Source organism: Watersipora subatra, chromosome 9 (genome assembly GCF_963576615.1).
Source record: "Watersipora subatra chromosome 9, tzWatSuba1.1, whole genome shotgun sequence".
In the NCBI taxonomy this organism is placed as follows: domain Eukaryota; kingdom Metazoa; phylum Bryozoa; class Gymnolaemata; order Cheilostomatida; family Watersiporidae; genus Watersipora; species Watersipora subatra.
The window spans coordinates 2954244-2982168 of NC_088716.1; the positions used below are offsets into that span (position 1 = coordinate 2954244).

General features: G+C 38.6%; 3 protein-coding genes and 2 pseudogenes across 3 annotated transcripts; 3 read left to right on the forward strand and 2 right to left on the reverse strand.

Annotated features, from left to right (window-relative positions):
- Window positions 1-5444: 5444 nt before the first annotated feature.
- On the reverse strand, window positions 5445-27010 carry LOC137404199 (uncharacterized; annotated as a pseudogene).
- On the forward strand, window positions 9811-11660 carry LOC137404028 (piggyBac transposable element-derived protein 4-like). Its single transcript, XM_068090182.1, has 2 exons — window positions 9811-10791; window positions 11634-11660. Exons 1-2 carry the CDS (start codon window positions 9811-9813, stop codon window positions 11658-11660), a joined length of 1008 nt encoding a protein of 335 aa, XP_067946283.1.
- LOC137404029 (uncharacterized) lies at window positions 19729-22533 on the forward strand. Its single transcript, XM_068090183.1, has 2 exons — window positions 19729-19895; window positions 20004-22533. The coding sequence occupies exons 1-2, from the start codon at window positions 19729-19731 to the stop codon at window positions 22531-22533; spliced, it is 2697 nt and encodes an 898-aa protein (XP_067946284.1).
- On the forward strand, window positions 22554-24752 carry LOC137404031 (uncharacterized). Its single transcript, XM_068090186.1, has one exon. It carries the CDS (start codon window positions 22554-22556, stop codon window positions 24750-24752), a length of 2199 nt encoding a protein of 732 aa, XP_067946287.1.
- The window catches only part of LOC137404200 (32 kDa beta-galactoside-binding lectin-like), a 34429-nt pseudogene continuing 32673 nt past the window's right edge, over window positions 26170-27925 (reverse strand).

Consider the following 27925-nt stretch of genomic DNA (forward strand, 5'->3'; position numbering starts at 1 on the left):
CAAGTTGGAATATGGTGAAAAGTTATCTGTTATCCCAACCTTGACCCTTGCATACAGATAGATGACAAACAGGTAGTACCTCTTATAATATTAGAAATATTTTGTTGTTTCGGTTTATTGGACACGTAAAAAATATTTGTTATTAGTTTTACTTTGCAGAATAGACTTTGTTGTTTAGAAAAAATAGGCAAATCATTGTTAATGAATATCAAAGATGTGCATTTCCCATGAACTTTTTATAAAATCACGGCAGCCATGGTTCATAAAACCAGTAAGATTTAGCGGTTAAAAAAAAAAAAGTTGCCTATGCAAACTAATAATAGAGCAGTTATGGTGCAGCTTACCAATTAGAAGAGTTAAGTATAGTTTTTCCTTTTTCTTTGGCCCAAATGGTTAGTTTGAAAGGCTATTGGAGTAGATTAGCCAATTTACCTGTATTTCACATCCTTATAAATCCCCACATTGTAAACTTTCCTGGAACATATTATTTAAGTCGTAGAAGCGCTTACTGTACTCTGAAGTATTACTACTATGTTAAAAAAAGAACTATTATTAGCCTGAGGCGATTAATCCAATCCATTACAATTCTCCATCACCAGAGACCCGGCCCTCTCATGAAGATGTGGTGAAGATGTTGAGAAGGCCAAAGGAAGCACACACAATTCAGTGAAATGGGCAGATGGCCATCTGACAAGGGCACCAAAAAGAGCCTCCCCTATTTGCACCGGAAGACTGAATCTGGCTTCTGAATAAAAGAAAAAAATGAGGAGAAAACCCCAAATTTAAAGTAAAGTTTGTAGGGCCTTTCCCAGTAAAAAACTATTTGGTCAAACCATACTTGCGTAGTATAACGGCGGGGCCAGTCCTTGGTGCAGAATGAAAGCAGGCGAAAACCATTCCATGTTTGTCCGGAGAAGCTTTGACAGACACAAGCCACCATGGAGCCAAGAAAATGCCCCAACATGCAAGGGATGCAGGCTCGGAGCCTGGAGGAAAAAGCAGAGCATGAGATGGCAAAGCAAAGATCAAAGGCTTACACTTCTCTTGCATTTAGTAAATAACTGGAAGGCCAACTGCAAGAGATCCGAAGGCGCCAGGAACTGGAGAAATGACTGTAACAAGAAAAAATTCCAGGAGAGCCAGCTGAGCCCGTGAGTCCGACACCATTCTAGCTTCCTGGTCGCTAGCAAAAACACCTGGAGTCAGTAAGTACAACTCCCGGCCGCGAAATTTTTTTCCCAAACAGTTTCACCTATGACAGTAAAATCTTGGTTTTTGATTGGTTCCCATCTGGTTCAAATCGCATGAACTGCGCTCTGCTCATGCAATGAAGCTATTGTAGGCATGATAATTGATATGCAAGCATATTCACACACAGGAATATATTGAGCTTGTCTCCACATTGTAAGATTTGTTCATTGGTAAATTCTTGAAAATTGTTACATAAAATATGTTATGTATGACTACAGGTACCATGAATTACCACTTTGTATATAATATATTAATGTCTGTTTTGTGCCGTCGATCAAAGACAAAGGGTTGAACTACCATTCGAGCGTGGACGTGGTACACATGATGCCGATTAACGATCACTGCTACATCACATACAACTTTATAAGTATAGTATTGGTATTATTACTCTATTAGTATTACCTTCAGAGCTCATAACATGAATATTCATTATGCGTGTATCTGTAAACCACTAAGGAGCCAAGCTTTTACTGCCATAGGTACACCTGTTTGAGAAAAAAAGTTGCTCCCCGGCCAGCTAGAAACGCTCGGCCACCTGAATGTTAAGGAAAGTTAGAGAGGTCAGCCATGGTGAGAGCCATTGAATAACACAACAAGCACAGCGCTGCCGGAGCCCAAGTGAGGGGGAAGGCTGATGACACGGATGACCTAACGCCTTTTGATTTTAAAAGGTAAAACTGTATTTTGTCTGGTCTGGGTAGCACACAGCGGCACTAAAATAGCAACAAACCTAATTAATGTCACAAAATGAAGAGGATATTAATACTTTTGGCCATGAATACATTTGGTAGGATTACTGGTACAGTGAAACCTCGGTTCTGAACATAATCCGTTTCAGAAGGTTGTTCAAAAACTGAGTTGTTTGAGATCCGAAACAACTTTTTCCTTTAAAATAAATGCATGTAAAGTTTAATCCGTTCCAAGTCGAGAAAACCACTTCGGTAAAGTATTTTTAACGTTTTACACCATAGACTGTACACTGCATACTATAGATAAAAACCAGCAGATATAGACCGTGTTTAATTTTAATAAAATATTTATTATCATGATGAAAAAAGAAAACAAAACGCCAACAGTACATATGTTTTGCTCTTAAAACATTGAAAACCTTAAAGGTTAAGATACAATAACAAACATTGCAGAAATTGATAAGGAAACGGCAAAAAATGAAACCGATCAGTTACATCAAAAATTGCGTAAAAAAGAAACCATGAATAAACAGCAATGACCCATTTATTTTACATGTTTGAAAGAGAATGCCAAAACATTTTAGCGTAACTCGACTGTCTCTCTTGAGGAAATGTCTTTGGTAGAAGAAGCATCCTTCAAGGTGGCTCCTTTCATTCTGAAAATAAATTGTCAAACATAACTGAGGCTATTGAGGCTATGTCCACGAGTGCATCATTAGTTATAAGTTACAAGATGTTGTCTCATACCCAGCAATTTAATGTAACAAGATATTCTCATACCCAGTTATATAGAGTCTGGTTCCTTTTCAATCTAAATAAAACTTGAAGGGTTTCTCATGAGAAATTCCTTCAGATTAAAATTGACCATTTTTGTGAAATACATAGAGCTGACTGCTGTCAGCTATCCATTACTTGGGTTAACAGCTGCTCCTTCCTGTTGCCAAGATAAAGTAGAATTGTTGACGCAAATGGTAGAGATAAAATATATTATTCTCAGGATCTCTTGGCAGCAGCCGGCATTATGGATGTTGCAATGCTCTGATAAGACAGTCATTGACGTGGATTGTATACATAAGGAGTCTAAATGTCGACAGTTTTACTTATTAAGCGATAAGACATCAGGGGGCATTGTAGTTGTAGTTGTAGTTAGAATGTGATCTAGTTTATCAGAGCTTTGATGCCAGTCATGACTAGTCCACCTGTGGCCACCTGTCTGGTTCACATACTTCAGCTACCTGTTATGATTGTCACTTTGTATGATACCAGATGAGGAACAAACATTCCTATAGCAAAGATATTAAAACATAAATTATATTACCTTCAGTCATAGAAGGGAGAAAAAACAATCTGCGATTTTGGCTTTGTAATTTTGAAGCATTTGCTTCAAGATGTTTGTTACAAAAAGAAAGAAGTCCCAAACTGGTATTGGTTTGTTATGAATATAATTGTAAACCATATTCTGCAACAGGTAAAGTGCACTCGCTCAACACGATGTTTACGCATGTTGCACCTTAATAAACTCAATTACCTTCAGTCATAGAACGATATTTGCTAAAATTGTGTCATTTATCTGTTAATAAGCACAACAAACAATGTATAAAACATCACAAAGGTTAGCATAAATGATTGACATGTCTAGTCAGTAGATACAAGTTGTCCTCCCTTGATAGGCTTGTTTTACAATAGTTTGGAGTTACGACCTCGTGTTTAATATTGTAAAAATTGAGAAGTGATAACATTTTGACAGAAGACCTATGGTAAATACAAATGGTAAATGAAAAGAGAAATACAATGAATGTATATAAATAATTAGTAAAAATTCATCACATCTACCACAATGGACTCTGCAGTAGTCTAACATTGGTTTACATGCTTTCACACTAGCAAAAGTTGACTTGAGAAAAAAAATTGATATTCTATTATTGAAAGGGCTGGAGGAAGCACCCACGGCCCAACAAGAGAAGCAGAAGGCCATCTGACAAAAGGACCAAAAGAAACCTCCCCCTATATGCACCGGGAGACCGAGTTTAACTTCTAAATAAAACAAGGAGAGGAGACAACCCCAAATTGCAGGCAAAATAAAATCCCTACTGATTATTTTCTGTGTAGAAGAGCGTATTGTACTTTGAAGTATCATGACAGTGTTAAACAAGGAACTACTATTAGTCTGAGACAGTAATTCTAATCCAGTACAATCCTCCACCACCAAAGACCCAGACCCCTCATGAAGATGTGGTTAAGATGTTGAGATTGCCTTACCAGGATCTCTCATCTTGGAGAACCCCTTTTGAAAGCAACAGGGGTGCCTAAAAAAGGACAGGACCTGGATAACACAAAAAGACTAGGGAGGACCCAGTTGTGTTCGATTTAGGGCAAGACCTGAGCGATGGGTTCTCAAAAGTGAAAGAGAAGCTTCTTTTTCTGAAAGCAAAAGGAAAACTATTGTAGGAAAAGGTCATCAGAAAAGTGCCTGTCCTAACTTGACTGGTCACACTAAGATAATCACACTGTTTTACTAGAAGAGAACACGCCAGAAGCACAAAAACAGGTCAGAAAAAGGGCCCTAGCACAAAAAAACAGAACTGAAGCGGTATGTGTGCCTAAAAGCAAGTAACTACAGCATACATGGGCAGAGTGAGCTAGCTGAAATAGCTACATCCAAACACAATAAAAATATAAAGGCCAGGAGGAGGGTATCACACGTTGAGCTTGCCAGCACAACTAAGATGCTCCACTAGGATGCTCCTAAAACTCAGTTGGTCACGAACGACCCTATCACCCAAAAACAAGAGGGACAATCCGAGGACAAGGTGCACAAGAAACAGTTACTAACCGGCATATTTACTCACTTGGACAGCTGGCGCATTTCAGAGCCGAAGCAGGAATTCACTCCGGGAAAATTAATCTCTACCATGAGTCCCGAAACAGCTACGGACAAGAAGTTGTAATAGACCCTATTCTATCTCACGAAAATTTTTCTCATAGACAGGTCACGGAATGGGAGCTTTCATTTAAAACTACAACAGGATAAAAAGATGTTGGCAAGACCATAGTCAACACAGCCTCGAATTAGTGTTATAAGTGTTAGAGGCAAAGTTTACTGGGGTTTTACCCATAAATAAATGCATATATAAACAGCACAAGCTGTATATTGGGCAGTTGTGTTTGTAGCCTTGTATAACTATTAGACATGTTTCTTTATCAAGATTGCCCAATGTCTCGCAGACGCCATTATCTGTCCCAAGAAAACAAAGTTTATGTCAGCTTAGCAAGGTCTTTGCCAGTTTGACACAAGTTGACGCGGTACTTACCAGAATCAATAGAAACAGGTGGTTATGAACCAGGAGCAACTTTGAAAGTAATTGCACCAGATCATTACACATACTCGAGTTAGATAGTTAGTTTTTATCAACATAATTGCCAGACAAGACAACACACATTTTGCCATATTTGTACTAGTTTTTTTATTCCTTCAGCATAAAATTTTGTAAATTGCCTTTGTAATCATTTGCTCACAGAAGCTATGACCTCATTGTGAATTATCATTATTTTGGTGGAAAATGAGGCCACAAATTTCAAGCCTTTTTTCTTGTTATTCCTGTCTTTTTTTACTTGGTAGAAACTGGCACAGCAAACTGTAGCGGATCTAGCGCATAGAACAACACATTGAAACTGGCAAAACAAACTGAAACATGCACAGTGCACTGAAATAGCACACTGAAACAGCAAATTAAAACTGGGAAGACAAAATGAAACTAACAAGATAAACTGAAATTACAATTTAAAAAACGATGAGATGTTTTATTCAATTAATATCTTTGATGGCCTTTCATGGTTATTTAGGATGATGGAAAGAAAGTGGGATGACTCCAAAAGCATCCTGATCTCTCATACTGGTGAATTTCTAGTTACGTGGTAAGCCTGTGTTGATATTTTGGCGTCCACAAGGTAGCTATGTTTCTAGCTGTCTAGGAGTTACTAAAATGTATGTTACTGTTGCAGCAACATCTATGTACTATATTCTGTCAATTCCTTATTGTTATGGTAGTCCAAATTACCTGTTAGATGAGCGAAACATGCTATATTCAGACTGACAATAGTTGCAGGTACTCTATAGCTGCCTTAGTTTCAGCAAGAGACTTTCAATTGCTAACAATCTTACAGAGGTGAATTTAGAGCTCTGCCAGAAACAAGAGAACATGCTTGGGTGGTCTTTACATTGACCTAGCTCTCTCTATGTCTGAAAAAAAGGCAGCGTTAATAAATTAGAGTGAGGTCACAAATACAGGAATTCCTTTCACTGTATACTAAACAAGCCTCAAGCTATTACCTTCGGTCAGCTTAATGGATCGTGTAAAAACTACCTGAAGGATTTTTAGCAATCAGGAACTAACTTTTAAAGGTTGACTTGCAACAAAATTCACATTACAGTGATTTAGTATCAAAAGATTGACCATGTCTTACTCTGCTGCGTTGAAAGTGGCAAATATGCTGAAATGTGATTACAAGCTCTTAAAAGCTACACAATGAACAGTAATTGCAGCCATCACGAAAACGCTGTAGATTGGTTTCCATTTCAAATAGGGCGTAACTGAACATTATGTCTTCTGTTTACACTTTCATGCAACCTCATTCGTTGAAATATTTTCACAAATATACTTCACGCATTCAATAAAACCATGTCTGTTGTCCTTACGCGTCTTTTACGCCGTTATCGTAATCGTAAGAATCTCAAAACCTACCGTAAAAAAATCATTTAATTTTTCTACCTTAGCTCGAAGGAGTGCATATCATTCTCTGATGAACATGAGAAGCCTGTTGGTCACCTGTGATAGCAAAAATTGCTGCAGAAACTGTTCGCGCTATTTGACAGAAAGTATGGGTCACATGATCAGATTACGACTAGATGATTGGACCAGGCTAAAAAGATACTGTAAAGTAGCGAGCATTTATATTTGATACGGGCTCTTCGGTAGAACCTCAAGTATTTGTCATATACTAGTGCTACGAGAGTTTCATATTGAGCCTTTTATTGGCTTTTAATTTCATTTGATAACATCACATGTCAAAACAATAACCAATATGTAGGAGTACGCAAGCCAAATAAAGAGGTTTCAAACTACTGCGTTTTCGTGATGACTGCAATTAACTGTTCGTTTTCAAGCTTTTAAGAGTTTGTGATCATATTTTGACAATTTTTGCATCTACAACACAGCAGAGTAAGACATGGTGAACCTTTTGATACTAAATAACTGTAATATGAATTTTGTTGCAAGTAAACCTCTGAGTGGTATTTCATTATCTTACATTAAAAACGATTACATAACAGCCATACATATACCTTAGAATAGAACTAGTCAAGCTGTACTATCAATACTCATTCTAAGTAATTGTTATACAGCAGGTAAAATGGAAAGCGAAAGGTCTGATGCAGGAGCAGACAAATCCTTAAGTTATTTAAAGAGGAAGCTGTTATCTCTGACATAGTAGGCCACTTGAACATGTTTGACCAAGCTGAAGAATGCTGTTCCTGCTAGGTTGATGAAGCGAACTTTCTTAGATTTTATTCTGTGTTCATAGTTGGCCAGGTACTCCCCGTTTACGTATATCTGTAACATGATTTAAGGTAGATGTTTATGTTTCTAAGGCTATGGCAGCGGATATAACCAATTATGTATTTTTACATACATTTAAGACACTATTGACCTACGAATTCACATATTAAAACTTGATTCTACTCTCACCTCATAACCATCATCCCCCACATTGAACTGAACATAGAACTGTCTGCCAGGGTAAAAGGCCTCTGGGAGGGGATAAATCTCCTCATCTCCCCAATCTCCATTCTTGGGAGTGTTGAGTACAATTTCACCTGCAGAAAGCTTTGCATTATTAGGACACGAACATGCAGCAAGCTGCGCCTCTTAAAGAAGGTGATAGAACCCTGTATGTCAGGCCACACCTAATGGTAATTGGACCCTGTATATCAGGCTACACCTCCAGATGGTGATAGAACCCTGTATATCAGGCTATTACTTTTTGCTATCATGAATCATTCTTTTACACATTTTTATCGTTTCATCTAGCTATAACATTTGCTTAAAATTTTCTTTGGTATTTTTAGCTAGTAAATTAGATTTATGATTAGAATTTATGTTCATTTCTCACTTGTAGAAAGGGAGGAACATCGATTGATCAATGCTCATTTTCAACTCTCAGAAACAAAGCTTCAAATTGTTGGCTTTGCGTCTTTATTTTTTTGTTAAACATTTATTCATTTTGAAAATTACACTCGCAAATCTTCTTGCTCTCAAATTGAAAGCTTTCAGTAGATACTCGCTAGAACGACGTATATATGAATGACATTTGTTTTATTGTTACAGGATGTTCATGTGGTACACTAGGGGAGCAGTTGTGTCGGTCTGGAAACTGCCATAAATGGGAAAGAGAGAAACAAATGTGTGCTGCACAAACCATAATATGTTTTGTTTGAGTTTGCAGCAGTAGATTAATTTGTCCTATTATATGAGATGAAACTAAGTGAATGGCCACAAGCTGGATGGATGGTTTAATAAAAACTTTATATATAAACTTTATATAAAAACTTAATATTTATACTTAAACTGGACCCTGTATATCAGGCCAAACCTCCTGGTGCCGATTGGACGCTGTATATCAGGCCACACCTCCTGATGCCGATTGGACCCTGTATATCAGGCCACACCTTCTGATGTCGATTATACCCTGTATATCAGGCCACACCTCCCGATGGTTATAGGACCCTGTATATCAGGTCACACCTTTTAATGGTGATGGAATCAGGCATATCAGGCCAAACCTCCTAAAAGTGATAGGACCCTGTATATCAGGCCACACCTCCTAATAGCGATTGAACCCTGATCTCAGGCCACACCTCCTAATAGCGATTGGACCCTGTATATCAGGCCACACCTCCAGATGGTGATAGAACCCTGTATATCAGGTCACACCTTTTAATGATGATAGAATCAGGCATATCAGGCCACACCTCCTAATAGCGATTGGACCCTGTATATCAAGCCACACCTCCTAATAGCGATTAGACCCTGTATATCAGGCCACACCTCCAGATGGTGATAGAACCGTGTATATCAGGTCACACATTTTAATGGTGATAGAATCAGGCATATCAGGCCACACTCCCTAATAGTGATAGGACCCTGTATATCAGGCCACACCTCCTGAAGGTGATAGGACCATCTACAAGTATGCGAGATGACACTTTCACCTTGGTCCCATCTTGGATTAAAGTGCAGAGGAATGTCTGTGTGTTTCTCTTCCTCATCAGAACTTGACGACGACTCGTCCGGAGTCTTACCTTGAAGGTTGATGCAAATTCTGAAAAAGGACAAACAGAGCTTATACCAAATATCTGGTCTCAAAACACCTGTTTAGTCATCTGTTACCTTCTACAAGGTGTAGATGCTTGTAGGCACCTGTAAGCACATGTACAGTCCTGGCTAATGCTAGATTTTCATATGGCTAGACGATTGTTGGCGCCTATAGGCAGTCCAAAATATGTTCAGGTGAAATTTGCATATTTACACAAAATGTCTTAACCTTTTGACTCCCGTTCCCGTAATCTTACGGGCTGAGAGCGCAGTCTCAGAGTACCAAACCCGTAATTGCCCGTCAGATCTGAGTCTTCGATACGTATTTTTTAAATTCATTTATTTATTTTAAAAACGGCACTAAAATTTTTAATTAATATTTTTAGGAGTTTTAAAAGATATCACACTACTATTTTGAGGCAATAATGAGTCCATTATACGCATGTGCAAAAAGAACACGTTGCTAAAAGTTGATCGTTCTTTTTGGAAAGCTTATCATCATGAACGGACGCGATATTTCAAGCGCTGCTAAAAAGATTCGTTTACAGGAAGATATCGACTGGTATGAAAGTGAAGCAGAGGATTTCAGTGCAGAAGAATATGAAGAAGAAGATGAAAGTGAAAAAGAAATTCGACAGAGTGAATCGGAGTACGAAAGTGAGAGTGAAACGGCCGGCGTTGAAGGAGGGAGTCATGACGGATTTCAGAGAGGAGCCGATTTAAAACCCAAAGAATTTCATTTTGATGACAGCTTGGCAGGTGTAAGAAGCCGAATTCCTGGTCAGATAAGTATTTTTGGCTATTTAAAGCTGTTTATTACATCGGCCATCATGAATATTATAGTTAATGAAACAAATAGATATGGCCTTCAAAAACATGGCGATGCCTGGCAGCTTGTCGATGAAAAAGATATTTGGCGAATTTTTGGTTTAATTTTGCTTATGGGTATTGTTAAAAAACCTACTCTGTCATCTTACTGGTCTACTGATCCTTTGTTATCTACGCCAGTGTTTAGTAAAATGATTTCAAGAAACAGGTTTCTAATGGTTTTAAGCAGTTTGCATTTCACTGACAATTCGGAAAACCCTGCTGGCAATAAATTGTTCAAATTAGGAAGTGTTTTTGCCATGATATGTGACCGGTTATCTTCTGTTTTGCTGCCTGGTAAATTTATATCTATAGATGAAAGCTTGCTGGCTTGGAAAGGGCGACTCAGCTTCAGACAGTATATTCCATCTAAAAGATCTAGATTTGGAATAAAGCTGTTTGCTCTCTGCGATGCTGTCTCTGGCTATGTGCACAAGCTGTCTGTGTACATTGGTGATGAGAAGGAGCAAGCCGAAGGAACTGGTAGAGGAGTCACTCACAACATAGTCATGAAATTAATGAGTGGTTTACTAAATTTAGGTCATTGTTTATTTATGGATAATTTTTATAATTCGCCAGAGTTAGCAGCTGAACTTGTAAAAAATAATACTCATGTTTGTGGAACTTTGCGTCCAAACAGAAAAGGTGTCCCCAAAGATTTGAAAATGTATAATGGAAAATTAATTAAAAAAGGTCAGACAACAAGCTTTTCTAATGGGGAAAGTATGGTTGGCTGTTAGAGAGATAAAAAATATATTTCTGTAATTTCAACTATGCATAAAAACATGGATGTCGCAGATACAGGCAAAGTAAATTATAAAGGGGATAAAGTTTGCAAACCAGCTGTTGTTTTGGATTACAACAAATACATGGGGGGAGTTGACAAATCGGATCAAAATTTGCATTATTATAATGCTGCGCGTAAAACCATGAAATGGTATAAAAAACTATTTTTTCATTTATTAGATATTTGTGTATACAATGCGGCCATAGTTTATAGAATTCATAGCAGCTGTAAAATAACTGACTTGCAGTTCGACAGAAATTAATTCATCAGATATTTGAATATACCGGTTCTTGCCGCAAAAACAGTACTCCCCGCGCTTCAACTTCTTCTACTCATCGAATAGTGACAAATAGTCCAGGGAAAGGTAGACCGGCAAAATACAGAATTTGTAGGCACTGCAAAAAGCGCGGTGATGACAACAAACCTAAGCGAAGCGAAACTAAATTTAAATGTCTAGCATGCGGAGTACCTTTGTGCGAGTCGTGTTTTGATGCTTACCATGCTAAATAAATTCATTTTAAAACTTATTTAGCGTGTGCAAATTCTTCATTGCTTTGTATCACTTGCTTTTGTACATACACTTGCTAAAATGTCATTGTCTATGTATTGTATTTGTTGTACATTTACAGGTTGTACTTGTTGTGCATTCACAGGTTTTATTTGTTACAGACTGCCCTTTTTAGGGCACCCATATAATCAAAGAGTTCAGTTCACATGCTTTCTAGCAGTCCATGATTTGCTGTTTGTGCTCGTAATAAATGTTGCCTTCTGTCTTGTGCTGCTTCACCAAATGTGCCAATGCAGGCTCACAACTCAATTCATTTTATGCACAATAAATTTTGCTGCAGCACACATGAATTTGTGCAATGTGTTTATATGCAAAATAAATAAATATAGTTTTGAGAAATGCATAAGATCATAACTAAAATCAGCAAAAAATCATAACTATCAATATATAGATCTCAAGTTGTAAAGCTTTGCAAGCTGTCTGGAAGAAGAAATCAGTCTAGAAAATAATCTCAGCTTTCAAATGCATATTCAGTTGCAGCTAAATGCCAATTTGCACGAAAGTTATAGCATTGATGGCACAGCCTGTCAGGTCTTGTCAGCCCTCTCGTGCTCTGCTTACAGACATGGCGTCATGAGCATTTCTAAGAGCTGCACGCGCAATGCATGTGAGCGCATAACTCTGCTTTTGATGCACTTGGACAACCAATTTTTTTTGCTGCGTGTAGCAAACATATTTGCCGCCGTGCAGATGCTTATCATAAACTATTTTCTTAGAGCTATTGCTTGTAAAGAAATATTTATTATCGATATTTTACGGTAAAAAGCTGACAGCTTCGTCGAATCAGGACACTGACCAAAATTTTTACAGCTAATTTGCAGGAAATAAACGGCAGTCTCTTGAGAAATTTCTAAGCTTTCTAATGCATATTTATTTGTGGCTGTATGCCAGTTAGCATGAAAGTTATAACTAATTTTAGGCGGCCATGTCAAGGCTCCATTTTTCGCTTGTCATTAGGGCCACGCGCTGAGCATTTTGAGCGGCGCTCCCGCATTGCATCAACGATCATAACTCCACTTTCATTGCTCTTGGGCGACCAATTTCTTTTGCAAATTGTTGTGGACATGTGAATCCATAGAACTACTGTTTGTACAAAATTTTCAATTACTTCTATCATTTAGAAAACACAATTGAAAATGACGTACGAAAATAAAATATTGAGAGCTTCAACAAGTTGAGACTTCTGCAGGATAGCAATTGCAAGCTATTTACATAAAAATTGTATCAGTTTGTAGAGAAATTTCTCAGCATTCCTATGCATGTTAATTTATGTATCTACCTCAAGTTTACTGGACGTATATTCAGTTTTTACGCAGTCGAGTCGAAGGCTCAGATCGCCGTAGTAAATGCTCTGGTACGCTGGGGAATTCCCAGCCGTAAGCGCCCGGTCGCTAAAGGGTTAAATGTCTTTGCAAAAAGTTTTAGCAATTTGTGCCAAGAATATACTTCAGGCAAAGTCTGGGCAGATTCGTCTATGACAGAATTGTGACATAGGTAAGTATCTAATAGTATCTTAAATAAAATGTACTTTTAGTCTTCAAAACATGCACAGCCACACTCATAACACCTTTTACTGGTTCACTTCTGATTATTACAGTTATTATTGAATATCACATACATACGCCAAAACAGTGCTCAAATTTGATTCATTTAGAGTTATCATCTCAGAAAGGTAATGACACAAAATGAGACAACTCCAACACCGCATTATTTAGAATCGTGTTGATGTACATTTTCGTCTAAAAACAGTCATTTTGCTGTAAACCAAACGAGCATTGGCCAAAATGCAATAGTAAACACAATTTTCAGGATATTCCTCAATTGAAAACTTTACCTGAGATAGAGAGAAAAGTAAAGAGTCATGATGGATGAACTATAGGAACAATAAACACATCAGTTCTGAAAATAAAACAAACAACTTGTTTTTCTCTTATGCAGTACTTAGATCATGGATTACATACACTCCAGAAATACACAACAAACATTTATGGTCCGTTAATTGTGCCTTTAATAAATAATCAAACAGGAACTTTTGATATTATGGTGTTTCATTACTCACGATACTTTGATAAGTTTTGTTAAAATTTTGCACTTGTTTAAACTTTTCTCTTCACAAAGTCGGAGACCTGCCAATGTTTAACCTTTATGTTTACCTTTCTGGATCATCCTTGATGGAGCCTATGACTGTAACAATGTCTCCCGACTTCAGACCTGGCACTTTGCGATAGGAGTTGTCTTCCTACAGCAGGTAATTACACTGCATAAGAACTTCAGTGAATATAAGCCAAGCTTCCAGATCCAAACAAAGAGAGACAAGTTTACTGATGGTTTTACGGATAGAGACAATAAGGTCAGCACTTACCAAAGAGCCAAGGAATCTAACCTCCAATACAGACACATCTCCATTGACTGTTAGATGATGAGCATCCTGAGCATCACCGCAATGATTGTATGTCACATATGGCTCGCCATTCACGTACACCTGCAACAGTTGTCAATATATCAAGCACAGAACTAGCTAGTCATGTATACCGGTAATAACTGTCAATAGACTGACATTTGAGTCATCATTAGCAAACACCAGCGACGGCTGTCAAGAAGCTAAATCTCTACAATAATTGTCATCAATATGCATGACAGACATCACTGGATGCTACCAGATGAAAAGCTCAAAACAGAGAAAGTGTGAGAATTTTAAACGCATGACTATAATATTTTGTACATGTATTCTGTCACGGCTAGATGTAAATTCCTAACCGTCTCCCTTTCATAGAAACATGGGTTGAGATGGAGTTGTCTTTTCTCATCAGAAGCGTCACACACCAAGTTGATATCAAACCTTAGATATTAACAGACAATCTAAACAAACACTCATACTAGAAGACTAAATACTTGTTTCTTATAGCCTGATCATTGATAGGATGTCAGCCTGTGAGCGGGGTTCATGTCCCAAGTTGGATATGTGACATAGGTCAATAGAAGACAGAGACATGTTTATAGAGGAGGTACGACTGGCTACTAGATACAAGGGGGCTATAACCCACCTAGGCTACTCTGCATTGGATATTGAAATCACCCAGTGGCAACAGTTAAGAAGTGTGGTAAGTAATTGGTTAGTCCCACATTTACTGTTTCCGTGCTTCGAATTGGTTTGGAGCTGCTTCCACTCTGATTCATAGAAGCGGTAAAATCCAAATGCATTTAATTTCGTTTCTTGCTCATAAAAACGTTCACTGCTGATGAATCCAAATGGATAACACTTGGCTAAGCTCTCCTTATTATAAGCGAAAATCTTTTAGCTCAAGCATATGGATCACTGCTATGAAAACATTCTATTGCTTCTCTTCTCACTACTGTTTTTGCTTGAGTTTTTACCTTTACATAACATTTACATGTCAAAGATGGGTTGTTCGTACGAGGATGATGAAATAATTATTGTCTAGCACAATTAGTTAAAGATGTAGTTGCGTCAAAATTTAAGATGATCTTAAAAGAAAGCATTTTTTTTTTCTCTATCAGTTGATATGTTGTTTGTTGTGTTACGCAATCGCATTGCCAAGATATTTGAAGATTAAAACTGAAAAAATCTGATCGCCGTAAAAACGCTCAGGCCACAAAAACGTGCCCAGCCTCGCCAAAAATGATGTCACGCGTTTGGCAACCTGTCTCTATCTCTCGTATTCACATCGGCTATTTTTGATAAAAGTCTAGTCTAAAGCGGCTCTATTGGCATATATCTTATTTTGTATTTGCTCATGTTGGCTAGAATAAAATTTTAAATCCTGCTACAGATGCATTATTATGAATGTTTCAAAGGCCTCAAATAACGAAAATTGAAAATTTGTTTTACTCACTTTCTCCAAATGTTGTGTAAACATTTGGGTACCGACTACCAATTCTACCGGTCTACGGTAATTCTGTCAAGTCACTTTATGTAGAACGCGGTCTTTGTATCAGCAGTTCTGCAGCTACCCATACAAACGATATACAGCCTCCCATAAGCCCCGCCCACATTATGTCGCCTATTACATATTGCCTACGTACTAGTTTCTTACTAGTAGCAATGATATACAGCTGTATACATTGCTGTATATCATTGCTAGTAGTATTCTTACCGAATACTAAATAGGTGAAATAAGCAAGCCACCTCTTTGAAAAAAATATAGACAGGGATAGAGTTTTAAGGATGAGAAGTCTGCTGCAAACTGGATTTGAACTCACATTCTCCAGTTCTGCGGACACCCATATACCATATCCGATTCACTACAATATTCTGCAAATCATGTTTTGCATTATCTTCAACAATATTATTTTATTATATAATTTTTACAAGCAAAAATATTTTCATCTGGGCATAAAGCTTTTATTAAAAATATTCATCAAGTCGTGGCCACTCACATAGCATTAGCTGATACAATAAGACAAATTCATCTACTGCAACAAACTCAAACAAAACATCATCCAGCACGCATTCAAGTCTCGCTTTCTCCTTTATGGCAGTTTCCGCACTGACAAAGCTTCTTCGGCTGGTGGGACGACATAAACATTCTGTAATCAGTAAAACAAGTAAATGTAAACAAAGTAGATGCAATAAATATGTCATTCATAGATATGTCATTCTAAAGCGTATCTATTGACAGCTTCCAAATTGGGAGTTAAATAGATTGCGAGTGTAATTTTAAAAACGAATACGCCAAGCCAACGATTCGAAGCTTTGGTTCTGGAAATTAAAGATTTGCAATGATCAATTGATTTTACCCACTTCCTACGAGTGAAAATAATTTGTAATCATGACTCTAATTTACCAAAGAAAATTCGAAAAAAATATTATAGCTAGGTAAAACGGCAGATAAGCTATGAAACGATGATTGGAGATAGCAAAGAATTATCATTTTATTAATTAGTATATGTATTTATGACTATAAAAAATATTACATTTACTAAAGTATAGAAGACTCTAAGTTAATTTACCTCTATTCTGTCTTCTTCTGCAGCAAAACGCTGCTGACGCCTGTCAGCTTTGGCCATAGGCTGTCTCCTCTAATATTTTACTTAAAGTTGCTCAGAAAACTCTGAGTAGCGGTCGCTCGAACTTGAAGCCATTTTAAAACTATGTATAACTTAGTAATTGTTGAAACGCGTTGAATCAGTAACGATTAGAATGAATTCTCTATGATGAGAATCTTCGAGATCACAGACAACGCGTTTTACGAGTGATAACATTTATTACGGCCTATATAAAAATTTCGCACGCATGATTGGCTAACGAATCGACCTCATATTTATCGCTCGTGGTTTCGTTTCCGATAACAAGCTTGTGACGTCACGAAATAGGCACCCGCTGGAACGTGAGCTTTTTAAAAGAGGGCCTCATTCAAACGCATATATCTCTGGACAGGGTTGGTCTACAAAAACAAAAATGGCATCAAATTGTAGCTGATGTTTTAGCCTTTTATGGGTCCTAATTTCATTTTTGACGCAACTACATCTTTAACTACGCAAGAATTGGAAAATGACAGCGACCTAAAAGTGAGTCTAAATCAACAAGTTTCGCTTTGAGGGATATATATTGCAACTCCGAATCATTGAAACAGTCGGGCGCAAGTTCGCCGGCAGCGGGCAACTCCAAAATTATTTGGAGCAAGGAAGCACAGTGATTATGTGGACTGCAGACTATTATGGGAATAAAACTGCTCCAACTTTCTCTCCGAATTCATTGGTTTTATTCTCTTTTGGTTCTATTCTTCTCCGTATTTTTGAGATGTTAAAACCATGTTTACAATAAAAATAATCTCATTTCTGCCGTCACTGTGAAAATATGAACAATAACATTTATTTATATTTAAAAGCAAGAATACTAGATATTAGTTTAACTACCTGGAAATACTTGATAGGTTTCTGTAGTATTTCGAGTAGGCCTTGAAAGAAATGATTTTCATATCTTGCCTATAAAATGGCACCATACTTTTAATGCACTTTTTATGCTTTAAAGATTACTCTGTTAACAGAAATACATGACAAGTCGTGAGTGGCGAGTTCCATAGAGATTTTCTTTGTTCGCATTATTCCAACTACGGCTCACCTGTGAAGGTTGTCACAACTGTCAGTCGTATTTATCCAACTACACTGACATACAATAATTGTCATTAACTATTTGTGTCAAAAAGCAAAAAAACTACAGCCGCATAGGGTGTCATGATTTTATGGTCATGTTGAAACTGCTGCAGCTCACCTGTGAGGGTTGTCATGAACAGCGACAGTCACATTAACCCAGCTGCCTGGAATCAGCTCCTGTTGGATGATACTATTGTAACGAGCTCCCTAGAAAGCGGACAGAAAACTCCCCGTAGTTCAGACATTCTATTCTCATCAAGTCAGTCACACAGTGTTGCGGCTTGGATAGCCAACAGCTTAGGGCTGGACTAACGCTTGTGGGCTTCGGGATTAGCCGTCAGCTTGCCCGGTGTTGCATCCAGGACGGGACCAAATGGTCAGTTCAAATCCTCAGTGTCTGATTAGCAGTTGTATTAGTGGAAGTAGGCTACCAGTCCAATAAGGTTAGTAATTTGTTTATTATTTTTGTTAGTTAATAATTCATGAATAGTGAGTTTTTGTGTACTTGTTGTTTGTTATTTGTTCTGTGTATCTGTACTTTGAGTTTTAATACTCGTTCCATTTTCATGTCTACTTTTTTTTTTATTGCAGTTCTACGAAAATATATTCAGTATAACTTACAAGCCTATGGCCACTACAGTAGAACTTACGGATAATCATTGCCATCAACCCACTGCCAAGTCAGATGAAATAGAAAATCTATAAAAGGTTGAATTAGTTCTTCCTATGTTGCTGCAAGCCTGCAACTCCGCCAAGATAAGAGAGCTGCTAATGAACTACCCAGGGCTGAAGCCTTCACTGCCTCAATACTAAACTGTACGTATGTACATGTATAATCTATTCCATCAGAAGATCAGGGACATAATCAATCTTGGGTCTCGTCCATCATTATTAGAGGCAATCACTCATCATTGATGAACCTTGCAACGCACTTTTACTTGAAGGCCTTGATGAACTCTACTTCTAATCACTATTAATCCTTGACTAATCATTGACGCGTATCATGCATAAGCGTCAATGACTTTTTAACCAGTTTAATACTGATATATTATTTTCTTTCAACAAAACTCACAAATTTATCGTACTGTTGGATTAAAATTCAGGTCTCCGGTCGTTATATCAACTTGATACATACAACATAACATTTATTTACTATAATTTTGAGTGCTTAACACTTTTCCATGTTCACTTATGTACTCCACTGTTGGTCAGACACTGACTTGATTTGGTTCATGATTGCTGGTCTTGGCCTCGTCTGTAGCGAGTTGGCACTGCTGGCGTGCTGTCCTTGGTGTTCGCTTGCGTTTCTTCTTGCCTTGAGTTTTGGTTGGCTGTGCTTGCTTGCCGCGGTCCTGGCCGAGCTCCATTGTAGGGCTGCTGCTGGAGTGGGATTATGGCATCGAATGCAAGTCTAGATGGGCTTAGAGGCCTACGGAAATTTGAGCTTCAATCAATGTTATCTAAACTAAAATTACCTGTGCATGGCACCAAGGCTGAGCTAATTCAAAGGATAGCTCTTTATAATACCAAATGTGAAATTGATAACCAAATTAAAACTGCTAAAATTGAAATATCAAAAATTGAACTTGAGATGACTAGACTACACAGCATTATTAAACCCACAAAAAATATGACATCAACACCACAACGTGGTGCGCAGCCAAATAAGACACCTGGTGATATATTTATTAGAAAAATCGAACAACCATCAGTCAGATTTTTACCACAGTCTACTACTGATAGCGATCTCATAAGGGAAAGTGAAAGCAGCATGACAAACATTCCAATGGAACTTACTCTTGGTGACCATGGCAGGATAAACAAACCAACGCCTGTCCCTAGAAAAGTGTGTATATGCCTATAACTAGTTCTGACAACTCTCATAAGTCCAGTTCACCTAATGTGGCACCAAAACCTGCTCCTAGAAAGTCATTAACTAAATTTAGCAGTCAATTAGGTCATGACCTTTCAAACAACAGAAATGTACCAGATAATGATCAGAACAGTCAAGCAATAAGTTGTTATTCTTCTAATTGCAACAATAATAGTGGTACAGAAGCCACTAATATACAGCTTAGTGATATGATTAAAGCCTTTACTCAGTCGCTCGCAATGTCAAAATTGCCCACCCCAGAACCACCTGTATTCACAGGAGAAACCATTAAATACAAGGACTGGAAAAAGGCTTTTAATGCTATGATTGTGGATAGAGGTTTGTCAGACAGGGAAAACCTATTCTACCTTCAAAGGTATGTCTCAGGTGAAGCTGCTGAGGCTATCAGCGGTTATTTTACCTTAGATTCAAGAAGTGCATACTCAGATGCCCAGGCAGTGCTAGATAGGCGCTATTGAAACAGTTTTGTTATATCGGAGGCTTTCCGTACAAGGCTGGAAAACTGGCCAAAGATTTCCGCACGAGATGGTGCAGCACTTCGCAGATTTTCTGACTTCCTTGGGCAGTGTAAAGCTGCTATGTTTGAGATACCTGAGCTAAAACTTCTAGATGACAACCGAGAAAACCGAAAGATGTTGTGTCTACTGCCAGATTGGCTTGTTAATTTGTGGAATCGCAACGCCTCAAAATACCAGATTACTCACAATTGTTTTCCTCCATTTTCGGAGTTTGAAAATTTCATTAGGTTAGAAGCAGATATAGCCTGCAATCCTGTTACCTCACTACAGTCTCTTAGGCCAACCCCACAGCCAAGAGGCCACAATACCGATCAAAGGCGTCACCATGCTCTTGCATCTGCAGTGACTCATCGGGATAACAGTCTGTCAGATGCCGAACCATGTGCAATGTGCAACTCAATATCTCACAAACTGGCACAGTGTCCCAAGTTTGAGCAACTGCCCATAGATGACAAGTATTCTTTAGTGACTAGTAAAAGATTATGCTTTGTGTGTTTGGCACAGAATCACTTCGCTAACCAGTGCAGAGTGAATAAGTTATGCGACCAATGTGGTGGAAGGCATGCCACCATACTACATAGAAGCAAAACAAAAACTCAGGAAATTGTGAACAACAATCAGCATGCTAATAATGCACACTGCAATTCAGCTGCAAGCAGCATGCAAAACACAGGACTCTGTACCATGATAATTCCAGTGTGGGTTTCCACACGCTCAAACCCCAGCAAAAAACATCTGACATATGCATTGTTAGACACTCAATCTGATGTTACATTTATAACCAATGAAGTCGCTAGGCAGCTCAAATCAAACAGTATTCTTCCTACGACTTTAAAAATATCAACTATGACAAGCCAAGGCTCAAATGTAAAATGTGACAAACTTACTGATATAATTATCAGAGGGTATACCTCTAAAGAAAGCATTGATATCTCTACATGTTACACTAGGGATTCAATTCCACATAACATTGATCACATACCAACTAACAAATTAGCTCAAAGAATACCACACCTACATCGCATTGCCGATCAAATACCACCACTTCTAGATTGGGGTGTTGGTCTACTGATAGGCTATAATTGTAGCAGAGCTCTATCTCCAGTTGAATTCATACCAGCCAAAGGAAATTTACCATATGCAGTAAAGACAGCCCTAGGTTGGTGCTTAGTAGGTTCCTTTGCACCCAGCACTCAGAAACAACCAAAGTCCATTCACTCAACCCTCTCACACCGAATAAGCTCGGAGGAATTAACTTCTTCTGAACTTCTGAAGAAATTAGAAGGTGATTTCAGTGTGCCTGTCAAAGATAATTTTGTTTCACAGGAAGATATGGCTTTTCTGTCGATAATGAATAAAGAAGTGGTGCAGCTTAACGATTGCTACTACTACCTACCTCTTCCCTTAAAACAAGGGGTTAATTTGAGTGCCCATAACTACAAGGTCGTTCTGCGCAGACTTCACTGTCTTCAGTCCAAATTTGCCAAATCAGCGTCCTTTGAAAGAGATTACAAGCAGTTCATGAACGGCATAATTTCTCGTGGGGAAGCCGAAATCGCTCCGAGTTCTGCAGCTGGTCCATGCTGGTATATACCACATCATGGTGTATATCACAAAAAGAAAAACAAACTACGTGTAGTATTTGACTGTAGTGCGGAATATCAAGGTATCAGCTTGAACGAGTACCTTTTGCAGGGCCCTGACTTGAACAATGATTTACTCGGAGTACTAACAAGATTTAGGCTAGAACACGTAGCGGTAGCTTGTGATATAGAAAAAATGTATCATCGCTTCAAGGTGCTGCCCAAGTATCGGGACTACTTGAGATTCCTGTGGTTTAGTCCCACTGATCCTACCAAGATAGTAGTCTACAGAATGTGTGTGCACCTATTTGGAGCACGTTCCTCCCCTGCAGTAGCCAAATTTGCTCTTAAGCAACTAGCTTCTGACTATGCAAAAAAAGATTCTTCTGCTGGATCTTTCATTCATAGAAACTTTTATGTAGACGATGGCCTGATAAGTGTACCCACTATTTCTGAAGCCATCAACCTAGTCAAGGCAACTCAGTCTATTTGCATGAAGGGAAATGTTCGAGTTCATAAACTTCTTTCAAATGAGAGACAGGTGATGCAAGCCTTTCCCAAGGAAGATTGGGCCAGTGAACCCAATTCATCGTACTCACTGCTTCCTGCAATAGAGAGAACCTTGGGTATTCAATGGTGTCTAGACACAGACACATTTCAATTTGACTTCAAAATCGACTGCTGTTCTTGCACTAGACGGAATGTCCTATCGGGAATCGCGACTATCTTTGACCCCATTGGTGTTCTCTCCCCACTATTGTTAGAAGGAAGGTACATTCCACATTTCAATTTGACTTCAAAATCGACTGCTGTTCTTGCACTAGACGGAATGTCCTATCGGGAATCGCGACTATCTTTGACCCCATTGGTGTTCTCTCCCCACTATTGTTAGAAGGAAGGTACATTCTCCAGATGGCTTGCAAGGAAAAGCTGGGATGGGATCAAGAATTACCTAAAACTCTTGAAGATAACTGGAAGAAATGGAGAGGTCAGTTCAACTCTGTATCCGGAATTTCAATTCCCAGGTGTCTCAAATCAGCCAGTCTCAGCGGGAGTGTCATCTTATCTCAAATACACACATTTGCAGATGCTAGTTCCATTGGGTATGGTGCTTGTTCCTATTTGAGGCAGAAAGACAGGTTTGGAAACGTCTGCTGTTCCTTTCTCATGGGCAAATCTAGAGTAGCACCTCTCAAAGTAACCACCATACCACGCCTTGAACTACAAGCAGGAGTGCTTGCTGCCAAGCAACATGCATATCTTCAGGCAGAGCTTGATGTTTTGCACTGTGAGGGTTTTTTGTGGACTGACTCTAAGATTGTATTAGGTTACCTAGCAAATGAGTCAAAGCACTTCCATGTTTTTGTTGCAAACAGAGTTGCCCAAATCCGACAACTTACCCCTACCACTCAATGGAACTGGGTTGAAAGCCAATCAAACCCTGCTGATTTTGCTTCTCGAGGTCTTGAAGCCTCTTCATTTCTAAGATCTTTCTGGTTGTCGGGGCCTGAATTCCTATTGCAAAAAGATTTTTCAGCGAAGAATCCTGCAGAGTTCTTGGTTCATGATGATGATCCAGAAGTAAAGTTAAAAAATCCAGCATACCTTCATGTGATCAACTCTGATACTCAATCTGCTATACTCAACACTGTTGAAAAATTCTCACGATGGACTTCTGCGGTTCGCTTTGCTGCCTTGGTTTATGGTACCATTAAAAGTAGATTTAAATATCATGTTCATCTCAATGTTGAGTTGCTGGAACGTACCAAAATATGGCTGATAAGTTCAGTGCAACGAGCTACCATGCAAAAAGACTATGACAAACTAACGAGGGATAAGATGGTTGAACGATCAGGCTCAATGTGGAGATTAGATCCTTTCATTGATGAGAATGGAGTCATTCGTGTTGGTGGTAGAATGAAATTCTCTTCTATGCTCTATGGAGAGAAACATCCTATTGTTCTACCAAGAGAAGGACATATCACCAAACTAATTACTGAACACTACCACAGAAAGGCTGCACATCAAGGTAGGACTACAACAATGGCAGCTATCCGGTCTGCTGGATACTGGGTAGTCTCCAGCAGATCGGTAGTCTCGGCAGTCATTCACAATTGTGTCGCATGTCGCCGTCTTAGACGAAATACTGAAGTGCAAAAGATGGCAGATTTGCCCTCTGACAGAACAGACCCATCTTCACCTTTCATGCAGGTAGGACTGGACTGCTTTGGTCCCTTTCTTGTGAAGGAAGGCAGGAAGTCTCTGAAGAAGTATGGTGTCATCTTTGTTTGTCTCCAGAGTCGTGCAGTGCACGTGGAATTAGTAGATGATATGTCGACAGATGCCTTTATTAACTCTTTAAGATGCTTTATTGCCTTACGTGGCAATGTATCTCATATACAATGTGATAGAGGCTCAAACTTTGTTGGGGCGGCAAATGAGCTAGCCAAAGCTTTCAAGGAAATGAGCCAAGATCATATTAAGAGCTTTCTTCTTGACAGAAACTGTGACTTTGTCTTCAATTCTCCTAGTGCAAGTCATATGGGTGGAGTCTGGGAAAGACTGATCAGGGTGTTTAGAAACGTAATCAACGGAATTCTTCTGCAGAGTCACGACAAGCTAGATAGTGCATCAATTAGGACCCTATTTTATGAGACCATGTCCATTGTGAACAGTCGTCCTATTTCTAACATTGAAGATGATGTTGAACCTCTCACACCAAACCATCTACTTATGATTAAACCGGAAATGGTGCAACCCCCACCAGGAGTGTTCACTAGTGCTGACATGTATGCTCGAAAACGTTGGAGACGTGTGCAACACCTGGTCGACCTGTTTTGGTCTCGCTGGAAATCTGAGTATTTGCAGGCTCTGCAGAACCGGTCTAAATGGCAAGGGACAAAACGAAACCTGAGGGTTGGAGATATTGTCTTGCTCAAAGACGAGTCAGTCTGTCGATCTGACTGGAGTATGGCCAAAATAGTCGAACTCCTACCGGGTAAAGATGGTCTAGTACGGAAAGCTAAGGTGCAAGTTTCCAAATCCAGTTCTCAAGGGGGTATAATCGTGGAGAGACCAATCCATAAGATGGTGTTATTGTTAGAAAATTAATGCAACAGTTAACTTGGGTTGTCTCCTTTTTTTTGATAGGTCTTAGGTCTTGTCTGGGTTTTCATGTTTTTTTTGTCTGCGGTCTTGTTCTGGTAGTAGCCCTTGACTGGCAGTTTGGGGGGGAGTGTTGCGGCTTGGATAGCCAACAGCTTAGGGCTGGACTAACGCTTGTGGGCTTCGGGATTAGCCGTCAGCTTGCCCGGTGTTGCATCCAGGACGGGACCAAATGGTCAGTTCAAATCCTCAGTGTCTGATTAGCAGTTGTATTAGTGGAAGTAGGCTACCAGTCCAATAAGGTTAGTAATTTGTTTATTATTTTTGTTAGTTAATAATTCATGAATAGTGAGTTTTTGTGTACTTGTTGTTTGTTATTTGTTCTGTGTATCTGTACTTTGAGTTTTAATACTCGTTCCATTTTCATGTCTACTTTTTTTTTATTGCAGTTCTACGAAAATATATTCAGTATAACTTACAAGCCTATGGCCACTACACACAGTACTGAATAAGTATGATAGTTCAAGGAACTACTTACATCAGTAGTTATGGCTGAAGGAACATTGTAGCCTTAGTTCCTTCAATGCTCACAGACTGTCAATACTAGTAGATACTTACAAAATATGCTGTGAATTCGACATCAGTAAATTCTGCATCACCATCTATGTAGATGTGAAAGACGGAACGGATGTCCACTCTATGGTTGTATTTGCAGAAGTGGGCTCCATTAACATAGACCTAAATGGGACAGTAGATCAAAGTTTATGTACAATATCCCTATGAGCTGATCATCACTGATTCAATGACACAGTTAATCAACAATTTTGAGTCATCGACCAGATAACAGCAGTAAAAATCCGCAAGTCAAGAGGGTTTTATTACGCAGAAATTTGAATCGAATCCATCATGCTTCGAAAGATGAAAACAGAACTTGCGGATGATGCGTCAAAAAATGCTGTGCGGGCTATTCTATTTTAATTGTTTTCCAAATTTCAGTCATTCTTCTTTTGATTTGAGCAGTCCCGAATGCACCGCTATAGCGTAGAAATCTTTATATTTTTGGTAAATCATCCACATCCCCAATCTCCATTGAATCACTTATTGCATGGCAACTCAACGAGCGCACAACTCCAAATCAACACCATAGAAACAGTGATTCCCTGGCTACAAAATGACAACATGCAATAGTATAGTGGAAAGGATTAATAGGCCTTCAATGTATCATGCTTTATCTACAAGAGCAGGAAGTCTTGGGATGAGGTTTAAAGCTATGCAAACCCAACTAAAGCATGTGTAGCTAGTGATTGCTCACCACATAGTTCCACGCTGTACAGATTATTCGAATCTCAAAGCTAGCCTTAGAGGGAAATGGGAAGTCGGGCCCATCTTTCTCTTCTTCTCCGCATTCACCATCAACCAAGGAGTTCCTTTCCACCTCATCCTGACACTGGCAAGGATTGTAGTGGAAAGCGATTGTGGTTGTGCAATCTAAAGGCTAAAATAATTAGACCACGCATTGTGTATCCATTTTATTAAAACATCTCGAGCTATAGCTGGTTATACAGCAGAGCTAGAGATGGTTATAAAGCTGAGCTAGAGATGGTTATAAAGCAGAGCTAGAGATGGATATACACCAGAGCTAGAGATGGATATACAGCTGAGCTAGGGATGGATATACAGCTGAGCTAGCGATGGATATACAGCTGAGCTAGAAATGGATATACAGCTGAGCTAGAGATGGATATACAGCTGAGCTAGAGATGGATATCAGCTGAGTTAGACATGGATATACAGCCGAGCTAGAGATGGATATACAGCTGAGCTAGAGATGGATATACAGCTGAGCTAGGGATGGATATAGAGCTGAGCTAGAGATGGATATACAGCTGAGCTAGAGATGGATATACAGCTGAGCTAGAGATGGATATACAGCTGAGCTAGAGATGGATATACAGCTGAGCTAGAGATAGATATACAGCTGAGCTAGAGATGGATATACAGCTAAGCTAAATATGGAGATACAGCTGAGCTAGAGATGGGTATACAGCTGAGCTAGACATGGATATACAACTAAGCTAGACATGGATATACAGCTGAGCTAGAGATAGATATACAATATATATGTCAATAATTTGTAGTGAACCTGTAAAAATGTAACTAGACATAATGTACAGAACAACCATACCTTCCTCCTCCTCTATAAATTCTGTTTCAAAGAATTTACACGAATCAAGCCAATTGCCATCTTCTAACATTGAAGACATTGTAATCAGCAAAGCAGGGCTATTTATTCACCGATTTACAAACATCAATGTTGCTAGCATAATAATAGCATCTAGCATTGTTAGATGTAAAGAGCAGGGCTCAGTACAGAACGTCATGAGAAAAAGCTAGGTAGTTGTAATAAAGTGAAGACAACTCTGAAGCTTTGGCATGAGCAAAACTACTTCATGTGAAGCTGCTCACAACTATTATGAATAGTTTCAGGGCAGGCAGGAAATAGAAATGAAAAAATAAATATATGCCTAAGATGTTGGAGTAGCCATAGGTCTTTCCATTTTAATATCAGTGGCTGAATATTACGACAAAACAATTATCATATACCAGCAAACTAATCTCAAGGTTAACTAGTGATTCTGCATTCAAATCTAGTCTGTCTATTATGAAAGTGTGGCTAAGGTGTTACTGGAGGTGAGACCCTATAAAAGCATTTGCAGTTTTTAAAAATGGTTAAGGAACAAATAACTCTACCTGTTTTTGAAGTACAGTGAAACTCGGATAACTCAAACTTCAAGGGACCGAGCAAAAGTGTTCGAATTATCAGAGCGTTCAAAATATCAGAGCACTGTCACAAGTCCATGTATTTACTTATTTATTAGTAGATACATGAACATATACAAACTATAATATAAATCAAAAGCACAAATGGCTTGTTTCAAATTAAATGCTTCTAATGTAAAGTTTAAAACGTTTTTATCAAAAAGTATAGAGATTTTTCTATCACTTGAGATTGGTTTGTTGTTTGAGGTGATGTTATTGCCAGGACGTTTTTTTAGATTGACATTGGCAAAACTTGATCGTTGCTGAAATGCTCAAAAGAAAAGACATCTTTTTCTTTTGAGTGTTTTACCCACGATCAATTTTGCCGATTTTTCTTGAAGTTTATGCAAAGATTAACT